At 41.6% G+C, this 27,429-nt stretch overlaps 1 protein-coding gene across 3 annotated transcripts in view; it reads left to right on the top strand.

Moving 5' to 3' along the window:
• The window catches only part of VMP1 (vacuole membrane protein 1), a 224,134-nt gene that overhangs the window by 45,011 nt on the left and 151,694 nt on the right, over nucleotides 1–27,429 (top strand). For all 3 annotated transcript variants that reach the window (XM_030186296.1, XM_030186295.1, XM_030186297.1), the window contains exon 5: nucleotides 8,083–8,193. In XM_030186296.1, the coding sequence (XP_030042156.1) occupies nucleotides 8,083–8,193 (111 nt within the window). The remainder of the gene's footprint in view (nucleotides 1–8,082; nucleotides 8,194–27,429) is intronic.

Here is a 27,429-nt window from a genome sequence, read left to right as displayed (position 1 = left end):
TCCTCCCTCTCCAACAATAGGAAGCTTACTAGTTGTTAAGCCATTGCCTCACAATCTACATATGGTAGAGGTCTCGGGCAGCCCCTGAAAGCAAAGGTTTCAGTGTCGGCTACTATTCTTTAAATCTTCCAATTTGCAATTTATTTATTAGGATTGATTTACTGCCTTTTTGAAAGAATTCACTCAAGGTGATGTACAGTGAGAATAAATCAAACATAAGCAATAAACAATTACAACAGTAAAAATTTTCAAATAATACAAAGTATTGCATAGTATACTACTTACAACGTCAACAAAATATGTAATTGAACATTTTAATAGCATAGGGTATAAGCGAAGATGGAACATATAGATAGGTAGGAGAGTAAGAGGATTTAGAAAATAAGGTAACTAATTTAAAGAAAGTTGCACATGAGATCAGAGAGATGATTAAATGTTATCTCAGGGTAGAAGTGGTAAACATGTCCTGCTGTAGTATGTGCAGTCTGTGTCATTCGTGTGTGTGTGTGAGACTAAGAAGTTAGTTACTTCTTCCATTAAAGGCCTGCTTGAAAAGCCAACCTTTCACCTGCTTCCTGAAGTAGAGATAGACTCCGCTTAACTCAAGACTTTCAGGGAGTGCATTCCAGAGTGTGGGGGCTACTTCAGAGAAGGCTCGCTTGCGGGTATCACGTCGTGTAATGTCTTTTGGAGAGGGTGGTGTTAGGGATACCCTTTGGATGGGCCTTAATGTGTTTGAAGATATGTAGAGAGTCATCATGTTCTTAAAGTACTCTGGACCATTTCCTTTAAGTGCTTTAAAGATCAGACATATTTAAGTTTAGCCCTGTATTGTACTGGTTGCCAATGAAGTTTTTGCAAAAATGGTGTGATGTAGTCACATCACTTATAACCTTCTATGAGTCTTGCTGCAGCATTCTGAATCGATTTGTTGAGCACCCAGGTGGATATCGACTACCTGCTGCTCCAGGGACCCAAGAGCCTCGGTATGCTCTTCTATGCGCTCTTTGCTTTTTTCATGCGGTGCCCTAGCTCCCAAATTTCCCCTAGTAAATCAGCTTCTAATACCATAAGCTCTGAGTGAACAGCTTTGATATCTGTTTTGATTTCTTGTAACTAGTCCTGGAATTCCACAAAGGGGGTCTGCTCAGCCAGCACTTGCTCCTCTCCTGTCCCAAAAAGATCTCTCGAAGAGGAACCACCAGTCAGTTCTGCTTCTCGCTCCGTCTGAGGGCTCAGGTTTTCCATGCGGTCATGTGGTTGGAACGCGAACCACCTCTGTAGGCAAACTCTGTTAAATCGGTAGGACTGGAATGGGCACCTTTTGCAGCTTGGACTGCCATTGCCAGCACTAGAACACCGTGTCAGATAGGATCTCAGATACAGTTGGATGGAGACGAAACGCCATAAATTGCCCAGGGTTAAGCAGAATTTTCTGCTTAAGCTTCCATTCTGCTTGGTGATGTCACGTCGTCAGAGGAAGAGAACTTAACAAGGCATCTAGGCTGTGAAGGCACATAGGTGCATTTATTGTTACTGTTTTATAAAGGCAATTTCCTTACCCTGCTAGACCAATTTAGACAATTGTGTTGTGCTCCCCAACCAGAAGATGGAGGCAGAGAGCACAGGCTTTAGATGATATCACTCCTGTAAGGATTGTTGCACACTTGCATCTTGTTAGAATTATTGCCTTCAGTGAATGGTTGCAGTTGGGATTGGTGCAGCAGGATTGGTTTTGGGCCTGACTCCTGAGTACTGTGGGTTATGGTCAGTTTTGCAGTGTTCTGCAGTGGCCATGGTGCAGCTCCTAGGGGTCAGTCTGAAGACCTCCACTCCCCCCCCCCCCCGGTTGAGCTAGGGCAGGGGTGGGCAATCTCCGTACTCAAGGGCTGCAACCCAGTTTTCAAGATTTCCACAATGGATATGCATGAGATTGATTTGTATGCAGGGCCTCTATTGTATACAAATCTCATGCATGTTCATTGTGGAAATCCTGAAAATCTGATTAGGGTGTGGCCGTCGTGGACTGAGTTTGTCCACTCCTGAGCTAGGTTGTTACTCATGTGTCTGGTGTCAAGCCTAGGGCCTGGACTGTTAGCTTGGCTGTGCCCCACAAGGCCACTGGTCAAAGGTAGGGGGGGGGGGGATCATGTATGTTGAGAAGTGTCTGGTGCAAGGCTTAATTTTTCCCCTTTTTTTCTCTACTTCTGATCTGCTTCTATTCTCTCTGCCCCCACCAGATGTGTTAAAAACAAAACAAAACAAGCCATAAGTTTCTCCTGTTCTGTGCAGTGGGTGGTCCCTAGGACACCTGAGTTGGCTGTGATGTGGGGATTTGAAGGAAGAGTTTGTTTTCCACAAACTTCGATGCCCGAAGGGTCTCCAATGTGGGAGCTTTGACTTTTGCTGGGTTAGTTCTGGGTGGGATGTTGTTGGCCAAGTTGCAATCCAACTGATTCAGCAGAAGTTTCAGTAGTAGTGGAATCTGAAACTCTGTTGTCTGGTGTGACACTGGAGCGAGAAGGTGCTGCACAGCTCAGATTGTTGGTTACAGCCTACACCTCAGTGGGAGAATTGCACTCCCGGGACTAGGAGAAACTTATTTTTCTGGCCATCAAACTGCAGTTGAGTTTCTGGATATGGGATAGAATCTTCAGTTGCTGCAGCAGATTATGGGCTGTTTCTGGAAGGCCCTTGATGGTGGTGGTGGGGCCAAGAGTAAGAACTGCCCATAAGTGGTGGCCTAGGAATCTGAGGACTGCTGGGGTTTCAGGGCTTACCCTTTGGAGATGAGTGGATGGAAGAAGATGAGGAGGGTCTGTCCATAGTCAACCTGTTCATAGAAGATGAGGAAATCTCACTCTCAAACGAAGATATGTCTCCTGTCATCCACCTAGATGGGAGCAATAAACATTGTTAACTCCTAAGTAGTGTCCTCCTTCCGCATTGCAGAGGCTCTGGAATAGGAAGTGTCTAACATACATCATGAAAAGTTCACAAATGGAAAACAATAATATTAACTTCTCTCACAATATGCTAATATATCAACCTAAGCGTTTATTGTACTGCTGTATTATGTACTAGACTTCTACAAATCTAAATTTTGTAACTGCCTTTTTAGCAATATGTAAGCCACATTGAACCTGCCATACGGTGGCAAAATGTGGGATACAAATGCAATAAATAAATAAATATAACCAAGGAATGAACTAATATGTTGAGAGCAGAAGCAAAAACTAGTGAGCAAATTGAATGAATCATGCGTAATTTATAGGAAGTTCGCCGGACAACTTGTGAAACCTGTGGTTTCAAAGAAAGACTGGAGTCTAAGATGCCATTCACTGTGAAAGTGGTCTTCTTAGGTTAATCCCTTGACTTCACCGTGTACGTCTACGCCGACAACATCCAGTTGCTCTATGTCCTAGATCACTTTACCCCGTCAAAAATCACTTCCATAAATTGCAAATTATCACAGAGAACCTACTGGCTTCATTCACGTAAGTTATCTTTAAATCCAAATAAATCTAAATATAACCTATTATTCCACACACAGACTCTTACATTGCCCTTGTCAATATTTCTTGCAAATATACAAATCCCCCAAATTCAAAGTCTTCGCATCCTTGGAATCATTTGGATTTAAAGATAACTTATGTGAATGAAGCCAGTAGGTTCTCTGTGATAATTTGCAATTTATGGAAGTGATTTTTGATGGGGTAAAGTGATCTAGGACATAGAGCAACTGGATGTTGTCGGCATAGACGTACACGGTGAAGTCAAGGGATTAACCTAAGAAGACCACTTTCACAGTGAATGGCAGCCTGGTCTTGTAAAAGTCTCACCAAGGGAAAGTGGAGATCTTGCTCAAGCAAACATTTGTCTGGCAAGACCTGGACAGCTGCAACAATCAAACATGTGCCTCATTCACATTAGGAGTGTGTCACAAAATGCCTAACCATCTGCCTGGGGTTACCCTGCGGCCACTTAGAGGGTGTAACCTTTAGACCTGATACCCTGGGTGAGAGCTCATATGAGGCCCCTGCATAGATGCTCCTGTTCAGATTGTCATTGCTGTCACCAGAATTATGATAATCTTCTGCTCCTGCAGCCATTGGCAGAGGGAGCAGGCTTGGTGGAGAGCGCCAGCTGTTCTCCAAGATCATGGATTTGGAACCTCTCTCTTGGGTCATGAGTCATGATGGACTCCAGTCTGTCTGACTGGGGTTTGCATTGCCAAGATCAGATGGTGGAGGGGAGGTGGTTGCGTTAGGAGTATTTCTGCATAATCATTTGCTTAGAGGCCAGGGCAGTTTGTTTAGCCCTGGTAAAATTTCTCTCACTAGTGACAGGAAGGGCAGTTTTTATCGTGTCAGAAAATGCCATGACTATTAGTTTATATCAACAAACAGGTGGAATCAAGAGTTCTGAAGTAGCAAGAGAGGTGTCTGTCCTGTACTGATGGGTGGAGAACCATTTTGTGGTTTTACCTTAAGCCCACATTGAAGAAGTCGATAATGTGCAAGCTGATTTCCTTAGTCGGAATGTCCTGGATCAAGGCAAGTGGGAGATAGGGACCCAGACATTCCCAATGATAGTGGACTGCTGGTGTCTTCCAGCATTTGACTTGATGGCATCCAGTTGCAACACTAAGGCAATCAGATTCTTCAGTTGCAGGAAAGAGGTCAACATACAAGGGATATAGATGTGCTGCTGCAGCCTTGGTCTAGGGCCTTCTGTATATATTCCTACTATAGTCACTGATTAGCTGATTTCTTTGTAGGATTTTCAGTCTTCCAGTTTTAGTGATGGCTCTGGATTGGTTTCAACAGCCTTGGTATGCTGATCTCATGAGCTGCTTGGTGGAAGAGCTGCTGTGATTTCTGTGAATTTCAGGGCTGTTAAAGCAGGGACTGGTAATAATGGAGAATGCAGGCCCCTTTTGGCTTATGGCTTTGGCCTTCAAAGGTGTCTGTTAATGACTAAGGCAGTGATTCTCAAACTGTGTGCTGCAGCACCCTGGTACCACAGTGGACTCTCAGGGATGCTGTGGCATTTTTCCCCCACCTTCCTGCTGCCATCCAAGCTGCTGCTACTACTGCTTCTCTAGATGAGAAGCAGCAGTGGTGGCAAAACAAACTGCAGCCACCGTGGGGCCATACTCTTCATACACATCTGACAGTCCTGCCCCCTCATATGTCTCTTGCTGATCTGCAGCACAGCCGGCAGCCGCACGAATGAAGAGTCCTGCCTTGCGGTGGCTGTAGCTTGCTTTACTAGTCTAGAGAATCAGCAGCTGGATGGAGGCTGGGAGGAAGGAGAGAAAGAGAGGCAGGGCATACGCTGGATGGAAAGAGGGAAGGAGGGCATGCATGGGAACGCAGGCATCGGTGGCTGAAGCATGCCACCAATTTGCTCGCTGGAGCTCGGCACTTGCAGTGAACCTCTTCGGCTGGCGGGGCTGGGCATATCCACCAGCAAAGGTTGGACTCAATGCTGTTGGGGGGGAGGGGGTTCCTTCAAGGAAATGTGTAGCCTAGGTGGTGGTGTGACCCGAGAAAGTTTGGGAACCACTGGCCCAGGGATTATTCTGCAGTAATGGTATCAACTCTGCCAGGTACCTGTGATCTGGATTGGCCAAAGGTCCGTCTAGCCCAGTATCCTGCTTCTAACGGTGGCCAATACAGATCACAGGTACCTGGCAGAAAGTCAAATAGTCAAAGGGGAAATAGGTCACTCCACAAAAAATGTATTAAAGAGCAAATAGGAGTAATACCACCATGGCAACAAAAACAATTACTATGTTAAAGCTAAACACAGTATACTCTATGTGTTCTGTATTTTAATTTTTATGTAAAGACATAGAGGCATCAGAAGGTTATCAGGATGAGCTATCAGACCTCTTATAGCATAGAGCTGTTTCAGTTCTAAGCTAAAGCACATAAATCATGTGCCTTGGTGTCTCTACTACTTTATTGACTTTTTTTATTTCTTTTAAAAATAAAAACTCAAACATATCTCAAACAGCTGCTGTAACATTAGTTTTACCAGAAACAATTGTTCAAATAAAGATAAAGTAAAAAAAAGCGGCTACTTTAGTTTTCCCAGATATGTAAAGTCAGTGCTGTGAAACTTGTTCAAAACACACTGATGCCTATATTAAGCAAACGGCATTTCAGTCTTCATGACCTGTTTCGGGGGATTTCTGAGCAGTCACTAAACTTAATTAAATCCATCAGCAAAAAAACACCATCATGGCTCAAATGGAAAATGGCATCTAAGTCCTTGTTGCCCTGATGGATAAAGAAGGCAATCAAAATGGCTTACTTCTTGAACAAGATGACGATGCATTCTGTTTTGTAGGCTCATTCTGCCAGGGCACAAAGGCATCTCAGGAGCCAAGGTTAGGACTGTGGGCCAAGAAGATATTTGTAAGGCATTAATATGGTCATCACTGCATTCAGTTATTGAGCATTATAGATTGAATGTCCACGCTAAGGGAAACTATTGGCAGAGTGGTCCTAGAAGGGACCTTGTTTTCTTTCTGGCTGTATTGGTAAATCTTGGGTACATCCCGTTTGTCTGGACTGGTGAAATTTGGTCTTATGCTAATTTCCTTTTTTTAGGCCCTACTAGATCAGCCATGGCCTCGCCCACAAACACCACATGCTTCTGTGATATGTTTTATGTCACAGCTAAGCACCCGGTGCTGGGCTCCCTGGTGCCATATGTATACATGACTGCTCTGTGAGTGTTAGTTATTTGTGGGCTCATTGTTTAATTCTTCTTTTCGAAAAGTATGCAGACAAGATTCAGATCTGCACCAGTCCTTATAGGGATAGTGATGTTACCAAAAGTTAATGCACTCTGCCTCTTTCTGCTAGTTGGGAGCACAACCCACTTGTCTGGACTTGTCAAACAGGACTAAAGGAAAGGAAATTAGCAGGGAAGTCCAAATTTCACCATATGGTTCTATGTGTGGTGCTTTTTTATGTATTTATTTTTTTTCAATGTCTAATTGCCTCCCTGAAAGTGCGGTCTTGTAGGTGCATGTACTTGTATAAAATTGCGCAACCATTTATGTGTATAGAAGTAGAGAAGCATGTAGAGCATGGCTCATAGAATTCTTTCTAACTCCTCCACGTCTTTATGTATATGTGTCTGTATGTTTGTGTTTGAACGTGTGTCTGACTTAGAGGGGGGGCAATTTTGTTCATGGGGGGTGTGGGTTAGGATGACTGATAGTTGGGGGTGGTGGGGGTAGGTAAGGTGGTAGAGGTCAGTTGGGTGTGGGGTTTGAGGGGTAGTGAGTGAGGGGGTTAGTTCCAGGGTGTAGGGGTGGCTTTGTGGTGGGTGTTTTGGGGTTGGATAGGTAGCTGCTGTGGATTGGTTTTTTTTTTTTTTGGGGGGGGGGGATGTGGTAGTTGGTAAGGAGTAGTTTTGGGAGGGTTGTTGAGGGGGCGTAGTTGGGGTGGGGGGTAATATAGTTATGGAGTATTTTAGGGAGTAGGTTTTTGGGCAGTGTAGCAGTTGGTGGGTTATTTGTGGTGGGAGTAGATCTGGGAGCAGTTCAGGAGGTAGGGATAGTACAGAATAATAGGGGGAAACATTTTGAATGGAGGAATTTCCTAACTGCTACGTTTCATTATATGTAAGTTTCTATGCTTCAGAAACTAGAATTGCTTTTCCCATAGAAATGCATTGGACCATTTTTTTTTGGTGGGAGGTAGGGCTTATTTCTCTGTAACCCCTGGTACAATCTGGCTCACTTTCAATGTCTCTTCACTGATTTCCCTCCCCAAATCAGAGTTTCATCCTATTTTATTCCATTTTTGGAGAGTTATTTTGCTCTCATCAAATAAAGACAAATCCCTTTTATATAATTCTTTTCAACTTCCGTTGTTGGGGAGAATAAAAATGCATTTTCTGTGTATAAAATAAGCTTTGCATATAGAAATACTTTATAAAATTACCTTCCTTATGTTTAATATTTCATACTAAACTTTAAAAAAAAACTGTACTATTGCTTTCTCTATATACACACAAGCTTTTCTCTGATATAGCATCAATCATTTTATTTTTCAGTATGTGCAGTACATGGAAAAAAAATTTTTATGGTGTGCCTACTGGGTAGGCTTAGGAATTTTGTCCTCTGTTGGACTCGGAACAGGCCTTCATACCTTTCTGCTGTATTTGGTAAGTGCAATATTGCTTACTCAGTAAGCTATTTTCTGCTGATGGTATGCTGTACTTATGGTTGTCAATAATGGATGCATGAACATGTCAACACTTTGCATGACCGATGACACAACATAAGCAACATTCACAGAAAATTCATTTCAGAGTGAAGGTGGTGCTTAATGATGCATGCAGTCTTCTGAAAATGTAAAGGGTTGCTCAGGTAGTGTTTAGATATTTTTTGTAGATAAAACTAAGCTTGTGGATTGCTTGCATTATTTAATTTGGTTCAGAAAACAAATGCTTGTTTGGTATAAGAATCTGAATCAACATCTGAGAGAGTCTCTGAAATTATTATGTGATCTTTCAGAAGTAGCAAATTTAAAGGCATAGCAAAGCTTTTAAAGCAGCAAGCATTATAACTAGGGCCATGGCTTGCTTCACATTTTTTCTGTCCCTTTTCTAGCTAGTTTATTGAACTGGTGTAAAATCATTCAGAAATAGAAAGAATTCTCACACTGTAATTTGTCTATAAAGTTGCAAAATTGGATTTTAGATTTAATCACTGTCTGCTAATCCAAGCTCAAAAGTGAGTTATATTCAGGTGCATTAAGTATTTTCCCTGCCTCAGAGGGCCTACAATTTAAGGGTTAAATTTACTAACCTGCATTACTGTAGTAATGCAAACTATTAACAAATAGCCCCGATTGACAGTAATCAAGTCTGCATTAAATAATACATATTCAATAATATCAATGCACTTTAATGTGTAATAATGAATGGTAATGTCAGTTATTAAATCCAGCTCCAAATCTGTACCTGTGACAGTTCAGGGTGAAATGACGTACCTGAGTTTACGGGGTATGAACCCTGGCTTCCCTGGTTCCTATCTCGCTGCTTGAGTACTTAGGCTGTTTCTCTACTTCTGTGGCTTTCCTTAAAGCAATTTATCAAATAAAATGAACCCTGAACCTTGAGCAATTGGACAATTTTAGGATGAACATGTTTTGATATGGGAAATGTATCTAAAAAAAACCTGTGCTAGGTAAATGAATCACTTTTACATACTTTCCGTAAGTTTTTACAGAATTGCTAACTTTTAGGCTGGAGATGCCCTCCTTTCTCCATACGTATTGCTGCTGTTCTACTCTTTTTTTTTTTTTTTTTTTTTTCTTGTTTTCTTTTTAAACATTCTTTGCTGTATTGCTGTGATCTCTTCTTGAAAGCTTTTAAATATTAGCCGTGGATGTTACTGTGTTTTAGAAAATCTGAATCAAGTGGAATCCTGCTGTGCAGGGGAAGTGAGTGGAATTAGCTGACATCTGAATTGTACATTTAGAAGACTTGGGGTTATTCTCTTCTTTGTGTGTGCATTTATCATGAGCAACAAATTCTATAATCATTAATAGGTTATCTTCAGGATAGCTTAATGATGCAATAGGAACGACATAGCTCTTCAGGGAGTAAGGGACTTCTTGTTTCTTCCACCCGGGCAAAAGAAGTATGAACACAGTATGAGTTGATTTTTACCAGTAATATATTTTGCAATAAGTGTTTATGGAACTTTAATGAGGTGTATAATTAATTGATTTCAAAAATGACTGTGTGTGTTCTAGAGAACTTGATCTATTTGTCTGGTACGTTATTGTCTGAAGCTTGTTTTTAGCCCCACTGTTCTGGGGCACTTCTGTATCCTGCTTATTGTAAAACAGCAGCACTGTAAGCATTCTCTATATCTCCCATAGTTTTGCATGGCTGAAAGTTGCAATATTGAAATACTACTCGATTTAAAGCAGTTTTGTGGTAAGCACTTCTCTGTGAATGTAACTTCAGATGAGAGTGAGGAAATCAATGCTTACCTTTAGTGGGAATGGTTCTCACATGAGCTGAAACGAAAGTGTTAAAATTGAGGGCGATGAATGTTAGTCTTTTGTTTTTTGTTTCAAGTGTCATAATCTCTGTCCTGTAGGTTCTGTTGTATTGCAGCAAACTGCCATGACCGTTTCATATCTGTCTTCCTTCAAAGTCAAAGGTGGTTCAGAGGCACACATGCTACCTCCCTAGATAACTTAAAGCGCTATTTATTATTATTATTATTATTATTATTATTGGATTTAGCTCACACCTGACAAAAATAGAAACTGGGGAAAGCTAGGATAAATAAGGGTAGAGATCCAGGGTAATGAGAGGTTATTTTCAGCTAAAGGTTGCGACTTGATCTGCAGTAATCCTCTGTTACTAAGGTCTCTAGCACAGTAAGGTATGAAAAATAAATGCATTAAATAAAGAAACTTAAGAAGGGGTCCTGATATTTTGAAACAGTGTAAAAGGGCTCCTTTTATTTTTCTTTATAACACATAGATGGCTGGATCTACAGTGATCAAAGTTGGTTCACAAATAAGGCCTAAGATAGAGCTATAAAGTGATTATGTAACAAATAATGTAGTTGGACAGTGTGTGTGTGTGTGTGTGTATGTATATATATTTGAGTGACTCTGCTAAGGATTGTGTGCATTAAAAGCCTTAAAGAGAACTTTGTGATATGGCACAGTGGAGCAGGACCTATAACATTTGAAGGGATATTACACAAAAAAATGAGTATTGACTATTAATAAATGCATGTTAGCAGAATAGACTGAAAAAAGGAACATTTGGAGGATGTTATATTATATTCTTATGCTCAGTGTTCTGAGTGTTTAGAAACTCATTGATGTGCCCCCTGTTTTAGTGGCTTGGCTCAACGAAGCTATTTATTGCATTTGAGTTTTACATCTCATCAAAATATTACAAATAATAAAAAATCATTCCACAATACAATAACATTTTCATTCACCGCCTAAGCATTGCATACATCATTCACTTACTATGATGTTCTTCATCAGTCCCATCTAACCTGAATTAATCTTCCCTCTTCACACTTTGGCTAAGACACAATAATAAGAAAATGATGAAGTTAAGATCAGGTTGTTGAAGTATGGGTTTGTGAGGTTTCCTGTCTCCTGTGCCACATTTAAGCCCAGTACGTTCTAATCAGAGTGAGCTTTCCAGGAGTTTGTTTTCTCTTAAATGCCTTTAGCTCTAGGGAAGATAATATCAGATCTGAATCATGTTGGAAATGACTTGTAAAGGCTTTTTGTTTTCTATTTTTTAGTGCTAACCGTTGATCTTCCCAAAGACAGGATGAATTTTTGTTATGAAGAGAGTTTGATTTTCTTTGTAAACAGCATTTGAGTACTGTGGGACAGTTAAGGCAAAAATATATTATGAAATATTTTCCACTAGCATTCATGTTAAGGAAAAGAAAATTTGTGTGTGGGTCACCACAGGCCATCTGAGCATTGTCTCTGTGCTATGCAGGGGTAGAATCCCTTGTGTTTCAAAGGCAAGGAAATAGAAATGATAAAACCTAATAGAATTCTTACCTTCCCGGCCTTTGTATTTGAAATACTGTATTATATTTTGTGAGATGTGGAATATAGTCCAATTAAAAATACAGAAAAATGCAGTTTATTGCTTTTTACTCTACATGTAATCAAATTTTACAGCAATAAGTTTTCACACCTTTGTGAGGAATGCTGTCCCTATATTTCGGTCAACCTTGGTGATAAAGTGATCACTTGAGGCTGAAATCTGTTCCACAACATCAAATATGCAGTCAGGGACATGTAAGTGTGATATTTTCACTCTTACTTCTCAGTAGTAACTTTATATTTTGAGCTTTTTTATTTTTTCTTTACCTCAAAATGTCCCAAGCTGTACTTACTGAGGTTATCTGAACTCTGGAAGTAAATATGTTTTTACTAAATTTATGGTTTGAATAATTTGAGATTTTGCAAAGAAGTCTATTAAAGTTGTTAAGTGAAATCTCTCTGAACTCTCCCTTCTTTCTCTTCCTTCCCACCTTCCCCAAATCTTTTTATAACATTAAGCATAATAAAATCAAAGCATGGCAAGATGTAATAAGAATGACTGTGCTTTTACCTGGCTGAGATATCGCACATTGGATGCACTGTGATGCCCCAGGTCAAGGGCTAAATGATTTGACCTTTCAAGAATGCTTTGAAAGAGAAGGGAATACTGGTACTGAATTTCCAGATTATATTTGGCTGCTGCAGCCTGCATTTAAAGAGAAAAAATGCTGAGCACAGCAGAATATTGGCTCATATAAAACTAGTAGGGGTCCTTTTACAATGCTGTGGCAAAAAGTGGCCTTATTGCACCCTTATTCGGGTCTTTCCTGCGTGCTAAGGCCACTTTTTGCTGCGGCTGGAAAATGGGCAGTTTTCCAATTTAATGGTCATGCGACAATGTTGCCTTTAGCGTGCATCCATTAATAAAAATTAGCATGGTGAGCCCTTACCATCACTTATTTTGTAGGTATATTAATGGTGATTTATAACAAACACATTAAACTTCACTTCTCATTTTCTCTGTTTTGCATCAAGCGCACATACACTTGCTTTCAGGTGACATCCAGAAGATGGTATTAACAAGTGCTAAGATAAATGGGTAAAGGTCTAAAGGTGAGAGTTGTTGTTTTTTTTATTTTAATCCAGGAAGATGACATTGGATCTAAAGAGAATTGTAAGGTTAGTTAAGGAGTACAGGTCCCGCAGAATCTTGTAAAGCTCTTTAACTAAAGCCACCTGGGCCAGATGTTATGTAATTAGGCTACTTGTATGATTTTGTGAATTTCCTCTTTTGCTACTGATGTATTCAACTCCATGATGTAGTGATCATCTTATTTGAGCAGTGTAAGTTTGCTCAGAAACTCATGAATTACCACAGGGCTGCTTTGCACAGCTGCAAATAGGCAGTTCCTGAATTATTTTGCTGATAATTTTTTTCGCTGTTTACTACCTTTCCCAACTGAGTGTGCATAGCAGATAAATCTATTACGTTTTAGTAATGTTTAAAAGCATCTTATCTTACTTACTGTCATATTTATACAATTTGAATTTATAGTAAAAGTTTTCCTTATCATCCTGTTAGACCAGTACCAACCAGCAAGTAGTGCACCCCTACCAATAGATGGGAGGGAGAAAAATTTGAATATTCCAGTGTCCTTACCCACAATAAGGAGTAGTGCAGCCTGGAACACTTCAGTATTCTCTGCCACCAGCAGCTGGTGCAAGTTGGACTGGTGCAGAAGGATCATAAGATTGGCCAGACTTCTAGGCTTCTGTTCATGGGCTACAGTCCTGAGGTAGAGTCCTTGAACTGGGATTTAGTTTGTGGACCTTCCCTCAGCTAAATGTGGTGCAACTTAGCCTTTTGCAGTACTGAACATAGCCTTTGGATTCTCCTCAGGTGCGGTAGCACAGTAGAAGCCTTTAGGAACCACTGCTGGTTCCTCCCTAGTTCTCTCTGAGCAGTGTTGGTTGTGATACTGTCAACTGAATAGGGCAGCTTTATCAAAGTTTACCGCCAGTAGGGTCTCGATGCCTTCAGGCTGCTAGTGTGGGAGCTGGTGATTAAGCACAACGGCTGGCTCCTAGTCCCTGATGCAGTCAGGAATAGCACTAGCACAGCTGTGTGACTTCAGGGAGCCACAGGTGCTGCTGGAGGAACAGTTGGAGCTACAGTCTGCAGGTCCCAGCACTGAGCCATTTTCAGCGGGAAAATTGAGCATCTTGCTGCCAGACCGCATGGCTCCTGTGTTTTTTGGTTCAAGCCCAGTAGTGCCTTCATCAGAGTTGGGGAAGCTCTGGAGGGCCCCTGGTGAAATTGTGGGCCCTGTTTAATCCAGACCTCCTTAGGTGGCATTTAGGGACGCCCTTTTACCAAGCTGTGGTAAAAGGGGGCCGGGACATGTTTTTGATGTGCACAGAGGCCCCCTTTTACTGCAGCAGGTAAAAGACTGAGGTTTTTTTTTCCTTTTAAATTTCCTTTTAAAGGAAATGGCTCTTTGCTAATCACAGGGATTGATGTGCAGCCATTTCCGGGGCCGGCGCCCTTACTGCTACCTATTTAGGCGATAAGGGCTCTTGCGCTAACCTGGCAGTAACACGCGTTGCCCAATTATCACCGGGTAAGCCACAAAAAGCTAGAAATGGTACACACTGGTGGTGGGAACTGTAGTTCCAAATTGTCACGCAGAAAGCCCAATGTCATGCAGTAGGCCCTTTGTAAAAGGACCCCAAAGTGGGGCGAGGTAGTTCCAAATTGTCACACAGAAAGCCCAATGGCATGCAGTAGGCCCTTTGGAAAAGAGCCCCAAAGTGGGGCAAGGTAGAAAAATGGGTGGGAAGCAAAGTCTTATGATAACATGCAGTGTAAAACAAACAGCTGTGGGTCCACCATAGACAAAGATCACTGTTTTTCCACTATATTTCTGAATGTAATTTCTTGGTTTGAATTTATAAGAAGTGCTATATGTTTTATGATTCATTTGGTTTGGGGGAATGCGCTCTATATTTGTTTCCTGAAGGACTCTCATTTTAATTGACAGTTTGAATCATTATCGGTTCCCTTCCATTGACCCAGTGTAATGCAGATCTGTGCTGCTAGCATATGTAATGCCAGATGGTGGCAGCAAAGTCAGAGAAATCTAATTAGAAGTGTTTTATAAGCTGCTCTCCCAGGTGTGGGAAGTGACAGAATCTGAAGTACTGTAATAAGATATTATATTTCCACCTGCTCTGTATTATATACCAGCTGTATTTTAAAATGTATTTTCCAGGGTTGTTTTTTTTTTAATTTAAGCTCATTCCCCTTGCTTTATAAATGTTGGGCATCCATGGTTTGTACAAGTAAAGATCAGATTGCCATAATTTTTATTTTTGATAGTACTATCCACATTAGGATCTGTTGTACATTAAGATATTTTGGTATGTATTTTTTCATCTTTTACCATTTTTGTTATTCAGCATTTTTAAGCAAGTGGTTTAATTCCCTTGTTTTGGCAAGAGTTGTAAAGTAATTGTCTCCTTAGTGTAGTCAGATGACAGGGTGTTAACCGCTTCCTATGTTGGGCACATGTTTTTCTGAGTCAAAGGTCAAGACAGGAGTGTCCTGGTCTTTAGACCTCAGATCCTAGGTTTGGATCTTAGCCACATAGGGGCTAAGAGGCAATCATGCTTAAAGGCTCATTGTCTCTTACAGGTGAGTTGATAAAGGCGAAAGTCTGTTATTTACTTTGTTCTGTATAATTTGATAGCTCACAGTGCAGTTCAGGATTGGATTAAGGTATAACAGATGATGTCCTTGTCTCTAGTTACTGGAGTAAGCCCAGTGGTGCAGAATCACCCTGGATACAGCATAGGTGCAGTGCTTTTTTAAACATATTATTAAAACCATTTTAACTGGGCTAGGCTGATAGGTAATTGAGCCTGCTGCACTGGTCAGGTGAGCCATCTTGGCATGGTTTAGTAATGCTAACAGGTATAGAGGTATATTTTTATTCCATCCTTGTCCATTCTGTAGCTGCTTCTGATCACTGTATTTATTTTTATAGTAGGCTGGTGGACCTACAATTTGGCACAGACAAACTGTCTTCAGAAGCCTTATTTGCAATTAAAACAAAAATGATCAGCTGATAATTTTATGTGGTACTCCTTAGGATGAGTGCTTATATAGCCAGGTCCTACATTTTTTTATGTTATAATTTTAGTTCATGTGGGCTATGTCAGATTAAATGCCCTAGACAATGAAGTTCAGAAGAGGCAGCATGACCAGTTACGGTACAAGGTTTTCTGTACCCCTCAACATGCCTCTGCCTTTTTCTCTAGCGTATTCCTAGAGACAAGGATTGATAAGCTTTTATGGCCATTTGATTCCTGAAACTGTTACTGGGATTAGCAGTACGTATTAGTTTGGAGATTTAGAGGCATATTTTCAAAGCACTTAGCCTTCCAAAGTGGAACTTGGAGTGGAGGAGTGGCCTAGTGGTTAGGGTGGTGGACTTTGGTCCTGAGGAACTGAGTTGGATTCCCACTTCAGGCACAGGCAGCTCTCCTTGTGACTCTGGGCAAATCACTTAACCTTTCATTGCCCCATGTAAGCCACATTGAGCCTGCCTTGAGTGGGAAAGCGCGGGGTACAAATGTAACAAAAAAAAAAAACCTTTGGAAGGCTAAGTGCTTTGAAAATATACCTCTCAGTAAATTTAACATTAGCACTTGTCGGTTAAGAAGTAAACTCAAACCACCAGCTCATGGTGAGCAACCTAATCAGCCACCAAATGGCATTTGATCACTAGTGGCTGTAGTAAGGTAAAAACAGTGACATGAAGGTGAAAATTACTATTGCTACCCACTAGCTATTTATTGAGATGAATTTAAGCATGTCTATGTACATTGCTAGTACGCTGCAAAGGCTGTCCCCCTCTCCACTTGTGACTGAACTCATTCACCTGTTGAATAGTACAGTGAGCACAAGAGGAAGTAGAATTGCACTTAGACTAAGAAAAGAAATTTCTTTGAAGACAAGCAGATTTACTGTATGTAGTTACACAAGTCATTGTGACTATTGGTGCTGAACAAACTTCCAGAACTCCCTGGAAAGGTAAAAGCCAATTGGCTATTTTATCAAGTCAAAAGTTGGCTGGAATAGTTTCCGTTTAAAAGACATGGAAAACACCATCTGGGTAAGTATACCCCTCCCCCAGTTTGTATAAACTTCTAAAAATAGTTTAACTCGTGATTCACTGATCTCTATGGAGTAAACATACATGGGGGTCAGTAATAAGTAGGAATCTATGTTTACCAGCACATTATTACTCCCTGTGCAGATATAAGAGCTACTGATGGGACAAAGAATATGAGTCACTGAATAACAAGAACAAAATAGATTTCAGAGAATTTATCACAGCTGTCCAGTGATGATGACTGAAAGTGACCTGCTTTCTGTTACAAAAGGAGGAGTGAATTCTCTGGTGGGATCATATGATTTGCTTCCTGTCTTTTCTTAGACACTGAATGGAGCAATTGTATGGGGCAAGAAGATGTTGATGTCAGCTGAAGTGGTGCTTGAAATGCCTCTTACGGTGGCCTGTCTGTGTATTTATGTAGAATTAAGAAGGGATAGGTAATGTGGGAGATTAAAGTACAGTTTGGTTATCTAAGTGTGGCCAAAAGGTACACATGCTGAGCATGACTGAGAGACTGACTGGCTGGTTCTGTGACTTTTACTTTTCACAGTGAAAACTTTCCAAAAGGTGGAACAAACATCAAATTCTGACACAAATCCTGGCAATATCTTTGCAGATATTGTCAAAATAAGTTGTCATAAGCTAACTGAAAGGTTGCTTTAATGCCCACTAGCTCTGCAGATTTGTTTTAATGGCAAGTTACAGTAAGTCACAATCTATGCAACACATTTTCAAAAGGATGAATTATGAGGTCTGGTTAGTGCCCTTAATGCATAAATTAAAATTAAGAAAGGTGCTGCTTTAAGAAATAGGACACCACAGATCTAAATGTTAATAACATGGATGACTGGAACTGAGTGTTCCTCAAAAACAAATGTAAACTCAGTGCAATATATGAGAGCACACAAAGGTGTAAGGAAGAATGTATTGAAAACCGCCAAATGCCTCACCCAGCAGAGGCGGGATTTTTCCCTCTTGTATGATGTGGCTAATGAAAGAACTCTTGAGATCTTCAAAGCACACATACTTGATGTTTTAGTCAATTTAATGAGAGGTATTAACATTACCAAAATGTGTTTTCTGTAATATGAGAAGGAAGAATAGATGTAAAATTTGGGAACATCTGCAGCAGTTAACATGACAGTTAAAATAATGGTTTCTTTCTTCTTTTTTTCCTTTTAAATTCTTTATTTATGAACTGGTAAATTAGGAGCCAGCCCGAACACTTAGGAGTCAGTAACTGAGATCTCTCTCATCTTCCCCTCCTCCCCCCCCCCCCAGTCATTATCCCCACTAAAATTTAGAGGGGAGGGAATTCCCTTAGAGTTGCAGCAGCTGTTTTAAAAACTGATTTACTAAGCGGAGCATTAAAAAAAAAGTCTAAGCCCCCCCCCCCCAAAAAAAAAATCCTGCTCATAAAATCAAAAAAAAGTCCATCTCACAGCCATAAACGGGAAAAGCGTCTAGATTTCCTGTTCGATTATGGCTGTGAGGTGGAAGTTTTTGCACTGAAAATGTCCAAAATGAATATCCATTTTCCAAGGTGAAACATCCATTTTTGAATGACAAGAAAACCGGAATATGAATGTATAGCATCATTTTCAAAAATATAGTGACACAGATGTTTCTGCAAAACAGAGGAGTAGCCTAGTGGTTAGTGCAGTGGACTGTAAACCAAGGGACACAGGTACAAACCCCACTGTAACTGTTTGTAAATGTGATCCCTCCAGGACCTGAAAAATACCTACTGTACCTGAATATACACACTTCAAGTTTATTCAAGACTTTCTATCCAGCCCAACTGAACATACCATCTGGGCAGCATACAATCCAAAAAGAGAGGGGGCGGACAAATAGCACAAACTAGAGACAAGAAGAATAGGCACAACTACAATATAAAAAGGAAAGAGGGGGCGAAGGGAAAAAACAGGATGGGTAAGCCTTAAGGCTTTCAGGTGTCTTATATATTTAGGTGCAGTAGGTATTTTTGTGTTTCTGGAAGTCTTAGAATTATATATTAAAAAAAAAAAAGTTGAAGTGGGACTTGAAACGGGACTAGATAAAAATGTCTTCCATTTTAGACATGGACGTTTCTTCCAGTTTGAAAATCGCTGTTGGATGTCCTACTTTTGGGCCCTCCCTAGTCCAGCCCAGAACATACCCCTTTGCTATTTAGGTAAACTGCAGTGTGAAATGTCCAAATTCTGGCTTTTCAAAATCAGGATTTGGATGTTTTTTTAAGAGATGGATTTTTTTAAGCATTTTGATGTATCCATCTGCTTTGAAAATGAGCACCTTGGTTTTCAGATATTAATACCCCTCTGTTCTGTCCCCCCTCTCCCCCCCCCCCCCCCCACTGAGAGTCATCTTCAAAATTAGCATTACATGATCTGAAATTTGGATCAGCAGTATGTCTTCAGCCAAGCACTCTTGCTCATGTGCAACTAAGAACTTTGAGTAATTATCATTCTTTTTAGAATAGAAAGTATGTTTGATTAAATTTCCCTTTGCTAACCACACCAGAGCGATGTATAATATAAAACTTTAAGTACTTTTACATCATAACACAAAAATAAAAAAAAGCTTATAAATAAAATAAAAACACAACACTAAATATAACAGTTGCACATTCTTCACTACTACTACTATTTAGCATTTCTATAGCGCTACAAGGCGTACGCAGCGCTGCACAAACATAGAAGAAAGACAGTCCCTGCTCAAAGAGCTTACAATCTAATAGACAAAAAATAAAGTAAGCAAATCAATTAATGTGAACGGGAAGGAAGAGAGGAGGGTAGGTGGAGGCGAGTGGTTACAAGTGGTTACGAGTCAAAAGCAATGTTAAAGAGGTGGGCTTTCAGTCTAGATTTAAAGGTGGCCAAGGATGGGGCAAGACGTAGGGGCTCAGGAAGTTTATTCCAGGCATAGGGTGCAGCGAGACAGAAGGCGCGAAGTCTGGAGTTGGCAGTAGTGGAGAAGGGAACAGATAAGAAGGATTTATCCATGGAACGGAGTGCACGGGAAGGGGTGTAGGGAAGGACGAGTGTGGACAGATACTGGGGAGCAGCAGAGTGAGTACATTTATAGGTTAGTAGAAGAAGTTTGAACAGGATGCGAAAACTGATAGGGAGCCACAACAAAAGAACATGGCTACAATGCCAATAATATTCCTGACAGGCCAGTAACCCAGCTGTCTCATATGTTTTTTTTTTTAAGCACCTTTTTAATTTCACATGAGGATTCCTCCCTGAAATAAATGGTGAGTGAATTCCAAAGAAAAGGAGCTATATAAATAAAAGTAGAATGTCTTGAACCCTCTAGCCAGCTCTTAGATGGAAGTGAGGGAGAACTAGTAAGCTCTGTTGAGATGATCTAAGTGACTGACTTGGGCTATAAGGAAATCAGTAAATGTGCAAGATGATACCTGTCCAAAATGCCCAGTGTCAATAAATAAAATTGTACACATATACTATACACTTCATACAACGAACAGTATAGCAAATACTGAAAGAAACATAACCGTGTACTCTTTCTTTGGGGGACTTCCTCTGAGCATGCTCTATGCCTGTAGAAGCAGTCTCCACAGAAACTGGACTTGGAGTCAAACTCAAGTTTTCTCTGTGGCAATGTGCAGCACTACCTCGGCTGAGTTTATTTAATAGTTTGATATGTTTTATAGTATTTATTTTAATCTTCTTGGGGTACTATAATGGTGAATTAAATTTGAAAAAAAGGAAAGTACCTTGCATTAGCTGTGGTTTGCCCTGCCTTATCTTCTTTTCAAAGGTACACTAATGGCAGAGATAAGTATGGAATGAGTCACACACCCGTGGGAGCTGGCGATCCCCAGCCAGAGATACATTCTTCAGTTTGCCCCTTGTCTTAATCAGATATGGAGTAACAGATGTTCCCTATGGTTAGGAATGACTCAGAAGCTTCTTCTTGGGGTTTTTTTTTTCTTTCAGAAAACTTTCAGAGCAGTGGTTAAACATTTTGATGTAATAAAGGAGAACAGCTTTAAAATATTGTTAAAGGCCCCTATTTACTAAAGATTTTTGTCCCTGATGTGTTAAGAGCCTACCTACAAAATTTAGGTGCATTAGGGGCAAAATCTTTGTAATAAATGTTGGGGGGCAATCCAACCATTTTGGGATGGCTGCTCTGTAGTTAACACATAACAGATTACACAGATGAAAGTTAGTTACACTTCTAGAGGTCTAGTTAACAGTATCACGTTTTCTGCTACATTAGCAGTTAATGTGTAATGACCTGTGGGTTTACTGCCAAGGTATTGTCCCTGCCCGTTCCATGCCACAAAATACAGGGGTGGTGCAAGGATATTGGGCACCCTAGATGAACTGGCAATCTTGTGCCATGCAACTGCTGACACAAGCCAAAAAGACGTTTGAACTGTATTGCTGGCTCAGCTCCTAAAGCTGGAGAACGAAGGATATGTAAAAGCACATTGCTTTCCTTTGAGGTATGGAGTCAGTATAGGTGGCTCAGCACCTGAAGCTGGAGGAGGAAGGGTGTTTAAGGGCATGTTGGTTTGCTCTGAGGCATCGGATTAGTCTGAAATTCCCTCTGGTAGGTGTGTAACTTAAGTCTGTGCTCCCCTAAAGAGAGAGAAAACATTTTAAGCAAACAAACAAACAAAAAAAAAAGTAAAGCGCTTCTATTGCCAATTTGCAACTTGTGCTCAGCAGAAGGTTTGGAGGTTTCTGGATGCTGCACTGTTGACCAAATTCAAATGCTTGTTTATAAACGATTGCATTCTGTCAAAATCTCTACCAGGATTTCAAGAGATAGGACTATGACTCATAAGGGCCTGTATACAAATGCATGTTAAATTTATGAAAAAGTTGGGAAAAGTAACCTTTCAAATTTTTACTGTGCTTAGTATAATAGCCTTTTGCATCTGATGTACTAAAATTACATTCAGATTGTAACTGCATGTGTACACAGGAACTCTTTGTCTCCCCCCCCCCCCCCCCTTGCCCCCAGCAATATTGAAAGTATATCCTGGAATATGACTGTCTATAAAATAAAGTTTTAGCAGGTTCTGTAGTTAACACAATATAGCCATTCTTAACATGGATATTAACTTTAAAATAGCTGCCATTTGATGTTTGGCAGTTTTCCCAGCATCACACCTTGGTTCGTGTGGCTCCCCATAGTACATAGAAATTGGTGTGAATCTACAAAAAATGCTGTACATTCAGTAGGACAAAATATTTAAACACACATGAATACAAGTGTATTGCTTCTTCAGCTTATTGAGAGTGGAGTAGTCTCATATATAACACACGATAAAGATTATTTGATTTTTCACCCAATGACTGGGTGTATTATCTGTGTGTATTGTCTAATCATTGACTTAACCTCCACCTTCCTTTGCTAATCTTATATATGAAAATATATTTCTGTTTATCGATATGCTATCATCTAATTTTATGCAGCACTTAGCTTGAACAAGTTGGTGCTCTTAAAACCCCGACAGGTCCCCGTTTCGTGGCTACTTTTTCAAGGGGGAGTCACCAGTTCAAGTAACTGTCTCAAGTGCAACTGCAGCATTACTCTACATTCAGTAGGAAGCAGGTATGATTTCCTCTGCCACAACAGACCAGATGCTTGTGAGCAACAAACTATGAGAAATTAGCATTGAGATTGTGACCTAGAAGGGGGAAGAAGGTAAGTGAAAGCATGGTCGGGGGGGGGGGGGGGGGGTTATAGGGGGCTACAGACCTGAAATGAAACCCACGGTTAGAATTGTGAGCTAATTAAGGGGCCTTTTTACTTAAGCTTAGCACACACTAAATGCTACGAAACCCATAAGTATAAATTGTGCTTCTTAGAATTTAGCATGTGCTAAAGTTTATTTATTTATTTGGATTTTTGGATTTATTTACTGCCTTTTTGAAGGAATTCAATCAAGGCAGTGTACAATAAGAATAAATCAAACATGAACAATAGACAATTACAGCAGTAAAAACATTCAAATAACAATACAAAGTATGGCATATTATACTACTTATATTACACTAGTAAAAAAGGCCCGTTTCTGACACAAATGAAACGGGCGCTAGCAAGGTTTTCCTTGGAGTGTGTATGTTTGGGAGAGTGTATGTGAGAGTGACTGTTTGAGAGTCAGAGTGAAAGTGTGAGTGTGTGAGAGAGAGAGAGAGTGAGTCTGGGTGTGAGTGTGTTTGTGAGAGAGTGTGTGTGAGAATGAGAGTGTGTGCAAGTGTGTATGTGAGACACAGTGTGAGAGAGAGTGTGTGTGAGACACAGATTCTCTGTGAGAGTGAGTGTATGACACCAAGTGAGTGTGTGAGTGACTGTGTGGCACATAGAGAGTGAATGTGATACAGTGTGAGACAGAGTGTGTGAGAGTGAGAGTCAGAAAGACATTGTATATGAGAGAGAGAGTGTGAGCTGTGCCCTCCCAATCCATGGCCATCTGTCCCCTGCCCCCTCCATTCATCCTTTTCCAGCAATTCCCCTCTGTCCCTGAGCCCTGCCCTCCCAATCCATGGCCATCCATGTTTGTCTGTCACCTGCCCCCTCCATTCATCCCTATCCAGCATTTCCCCTCTCTGCCTGAGGCCTGCCCTGCAATCCATATCCATCCATGCCCATCTGTCCCCTCCATTCATCCCTATGCAGCAATTCCCCTCTCCCTGAGTCCTGCCCTTCCAATCCATGCTCCTCTGTCACCTGGCCCCTCCATTTTTCCCTATCCAGCATTTCCCCTCTCTGCCTGAGGCCTGCTCTGCAATCCATATCCATCCATGCCCATCTGTCCCCTCCATTCATCCCTATCCAGCAATTCCCCTCTCCCTGACTCCTGCCCTTCCAATCCATGCCCATCCATGCTCATCTGTCACCTGGGCCCTCCATTTTTCCCTATCTAGCATTTCCCCTCTCTGCCTGAGGCCTGCTCTGCAATCCATATCCATCCATGCCCATCTGTCCCCTCCATTCATCCCTATGCAGCAATTCCCCTCTCCCTGAGTTCTGCCCTTCCAATCCATGCCCATCCATGCTCCTCTGTCACCTGGCCCCTCCATTTTTCCCTATCCAGCATTTCCCCTCTCTGCCTGAGGCCTGCTCTGCAATCCATATCCATCCATGCCCATCTGTCCCTTCCATTCATCCCTATCCAGCAATTCCCCTCTCCCTGAGTCCTGCCCTTCCAATCCATGCCCATCCATGCTCCTCTGTCACCTGGCCCCTCCATTTTTCCCTATCCAGCATTTCCCCTCTCTGCCTGAGGCCTGCTCTGCAATCCATATCCATCCATGCCCATCTGTCCCCTCCATTCATCCCTATCCAGCAATTCCCCTCTCCCTGAGTCCTGCCCTTCCAATCCATGCCCATCCATGCTCCTCTGTCACCTGGCCCCTCCATTTTTCCCTATCCAGCATTTCCCCTCTCTGCCTGAGGCCTGCTCTGCAATCCATATCCATCCATGCCCATCTGTCCCCTCCATTCATCCCTATCCAGCAATTCCCCTCTCCCTGAGTCCTGCCCTTCCAATCCATGCTCATCTGTCACCTGGCCCCTCCATTTTTCCCTATCCAGCAATTTTCCTCTCTCCCTGAGTCCTGCCCTCCCAATCCATGCCCATCCATGCTCCTCTGTCCCCTGCCCCCTCCATTCATCCATTTCCAGTAATTCCCCTCTCTCCCTGTGCCCTGTCTTCCTAATCCATACCCATCCATGCTCCTCTGTCCCCTGCCGCCTCCATTCATCCTTTTCCAGCAAGTCCCCTCTCGCCCTTCCATGACCCCCCCCCTCGCATCCATGCTACTCTCTCTCCCATGTCCCAGCCTGGCCCGCCCTCTTCTCCCCCCCCCCCCCTTCGCATCCATGCCTCGCATCCATGCATCCCTTTTTTTTTTTATTATTCTTTTTAACTTTACCTCCGTGGCGGTTCGTGCAGCGAAGCGTCAGGGAAGGAGGCGGCGCTCCCGACGTCTAGCTTTCCCTTCGCTGTGTTCCGCCTTATTTTGAAGGCGGAACACAGCGAAGGGAAGGCTAGACGTCGGGAGCGCCGCCTCCTTCCCTGACGTTTCGCTTCCCGATTTGTTTGTTTTTTTCGCGAGGGCGGGGCAGAGACGGCTGGCTGGCTTGAAGGCTTCACACCACGAATCCACGAACCCTACAGCTTCAGTGACGTCAGATGGCTTCAGGGCATGGCTTCAGGGCTTCACAGAACGTTGTCCTCATTAGAACGTTCACGGTGCGTTTTATTATATTAGATATTGTGTTGGCATTGTAGCATTTTAATTGACAGTGTAGGGTATAAGCAAAATGGAACATATAGATAGGTAAGAGAGTAAGTAAGAGGAGTTAAAAAATAAGGTGACTAATTTTAAAGAAAGGTGCATATGAGGTCAGAGAGATGGTTAAATATTATCTCAGTTAGGGTAGGAGTGGACAAACATGCCCTGCTGCAGTATATGCAACCTGTCTCACTCCTTGTGTGTGTGAGTGAGACTAACAAATTAGTTACTTTTTCCATTAAAGGCCTGGTTGAAGAGCCAAGCTTTCACCTGCTTCCTGAAGTAGAGATAATCTTGTGTTAAGCGGAGTCTTTCAGGCAGTGCATTCCAGAGTGTGGGGGCTAATCCGGAGAAAGCTGACTTGCAGGTATCACATTGTGTAATGTCTTTTGGAGAAGGTGTGGTTAGGGATGCCTTGGGGAGGACCTTAGTGTCCATGGAGGCGTGTAGAGGATCATCTTACTCTTCAGGTACTCAGGGCCATTTCCTTTAAGGGCCTTGAAGATCAGACATAGAGTTTTAAATTTAGCCTTGTACTAGTAGCCAGTGACGTTTTGCAAAAATGGTGTGACTACAACCTTCTGTTAGTCTTGCTGCAGTATTCTGAATCAGTTGGCGCTGGTGTAGGCCCTTTGTAGTCAGACTGTTGTAGAGTGCATTACAGTAATCCAGTCTTGATGTTATGGCATGCACAACTGGGATAAGATTTACCTTCTCAATATAAGGAGAGAGGCAGCGTAGCTGTCGCAAATAGTAGAAGCAGCTCTTGAAAGTTGCTTGGATTTGGGGAATCAGAGTAAGTGCTGAATCTAACTGTATTCCAAGGTTCCTGACTTGTGAATTGAGGGGGAGTTTGTACTTCCCAAAAGAGATTTTGATGTCAGGTATGTATCCACTTGTGTTAGGGACCCAGAGAAGCTCGGTTTTACTTGGGTTCAGGCAAAGTTTGTTGTGTTTAGCCCATTCTTGAATTGATGTTAGGTAATCAGTTTATTCAGGGCTGTAGATAAGCCTGGTTCAGTGGGTATGAGTAGCGGCACATCATCCACGTAGATATAGAACTGAGTGTCCATTGACTGAATCAGCTCAGCTAGTGGCTTGAAGTAGGTATTGAACAGAATAGGTCACAGTATCGATCCTTGTGATACCCCACAGGTCAGTGCCCATAGTGACGATGAGTTGCTTTATGGATTATTAGCTGTCTGATGGGATCTAAACCAAGCAAGTTTAGTAAAAGGGCCCTCAAATTCTGTAAAAGTGTTTAAAATTCTAAAATGTATTTATTTAGAGTTAACTGACATCTTTTTCGGTAGTAGTTCAAGGTGAGTTACATTCTGGAACAATAGGGGCCAGATTCTGTAAATGGTGTCTAAAATCTAAATGCGTCTGATTAACGCACCTAGTGCTATTCTATATAATGTGCCTAAAGTTAGACGTGGTATATAGAATAGCGCATAGTACTGGTGAATGTGCCTAAATTTACACCACTGAAAAGCTGGTGTAAATTCCCACGTCTAAATGTAGGCGCATTCCCCCAAATTCTATAACACGCATAAATTCGAGTAACTCCCCTGACATGCTCACGCTCCTTCCATGTCTGCGCCCCCTTTTCAGCTACACGCATTGGAATTTACGCGTTCCTCTTTTTAGAATACACCTAAAAAAGAAGTGCACATAAATTACAATTATTGCCAATGATAATTGGTTGTTATCGGCCAATTATCACTGGCTCATTACTCAAGTAGCACATGTAAATTGGCCATGCACACAATTTAACGTATGCTACTCGCCACGCCTTATAGAATCCGGCCCTAGGGTTTTCCTTGTCCCTGAAGGACTTACATAGTAACATAGACTGTCCATCCAGTCTGCCCAGCATTGTAATTGAGGAAATGGAGGGTTAAGTGACTTGCTCAAGATAACAAGCAGCAACAGCAGGATTTGAACTAGAGTTGTTTGGTTGTCAGTCTGGTGATCTAACCATTAGGCGGCAACTCCATTCAGCATTCCTGTCGAAACAGCATCAGGTCTCATTCAGCAAACAAAGACATTGCAACAATTATTTAGACAAAGAGCTTCCACACTTTCAACTTGTCTTCTCTTTGCTAGACAGATATGGCTGTAGGTAGATGATTAAACCCCTGAATTCCCCTGTCTTTTTGTCTGCCCAAAAATAGAACAAAAAGCAGACTTATATCATGTCATTCTGATGATCAGTCACTGTCTGATTTAGTTTATAAATTGCCCAAGTATTCCTAGGGAATCACATTCCAGTCAGACCGCAGGCTCCTCTTGGTCCTTGGTCAGAAAGTGTGGCAAACAAATGGTTCTCATATGAATCAGCATGTGACTCGCTATTCCTAACTCCTGCGCTAG

The sequence above is a fragment of the Microcaecilia unicolor genome, chromosome 13 (assembly GCF_901765095.1).
Source record: "Microcaecilia unicolor chromosome 13, aMicUni1.1, whole genome shotgun sequence".
Classification (NCBI taxonomy): domain Eukaryota; kingdom Metazoa; phylum Chordata; class Amphibia; order Gymnophiona; family Siphonopidae; genus Microcaecilia; species Microcaecilia unicolor.
The sequence above is the reverse complement of the archived record's forward strand: the minus strand, read 5'-3'. Positions and strand labels throughout refer to the sequence as shown.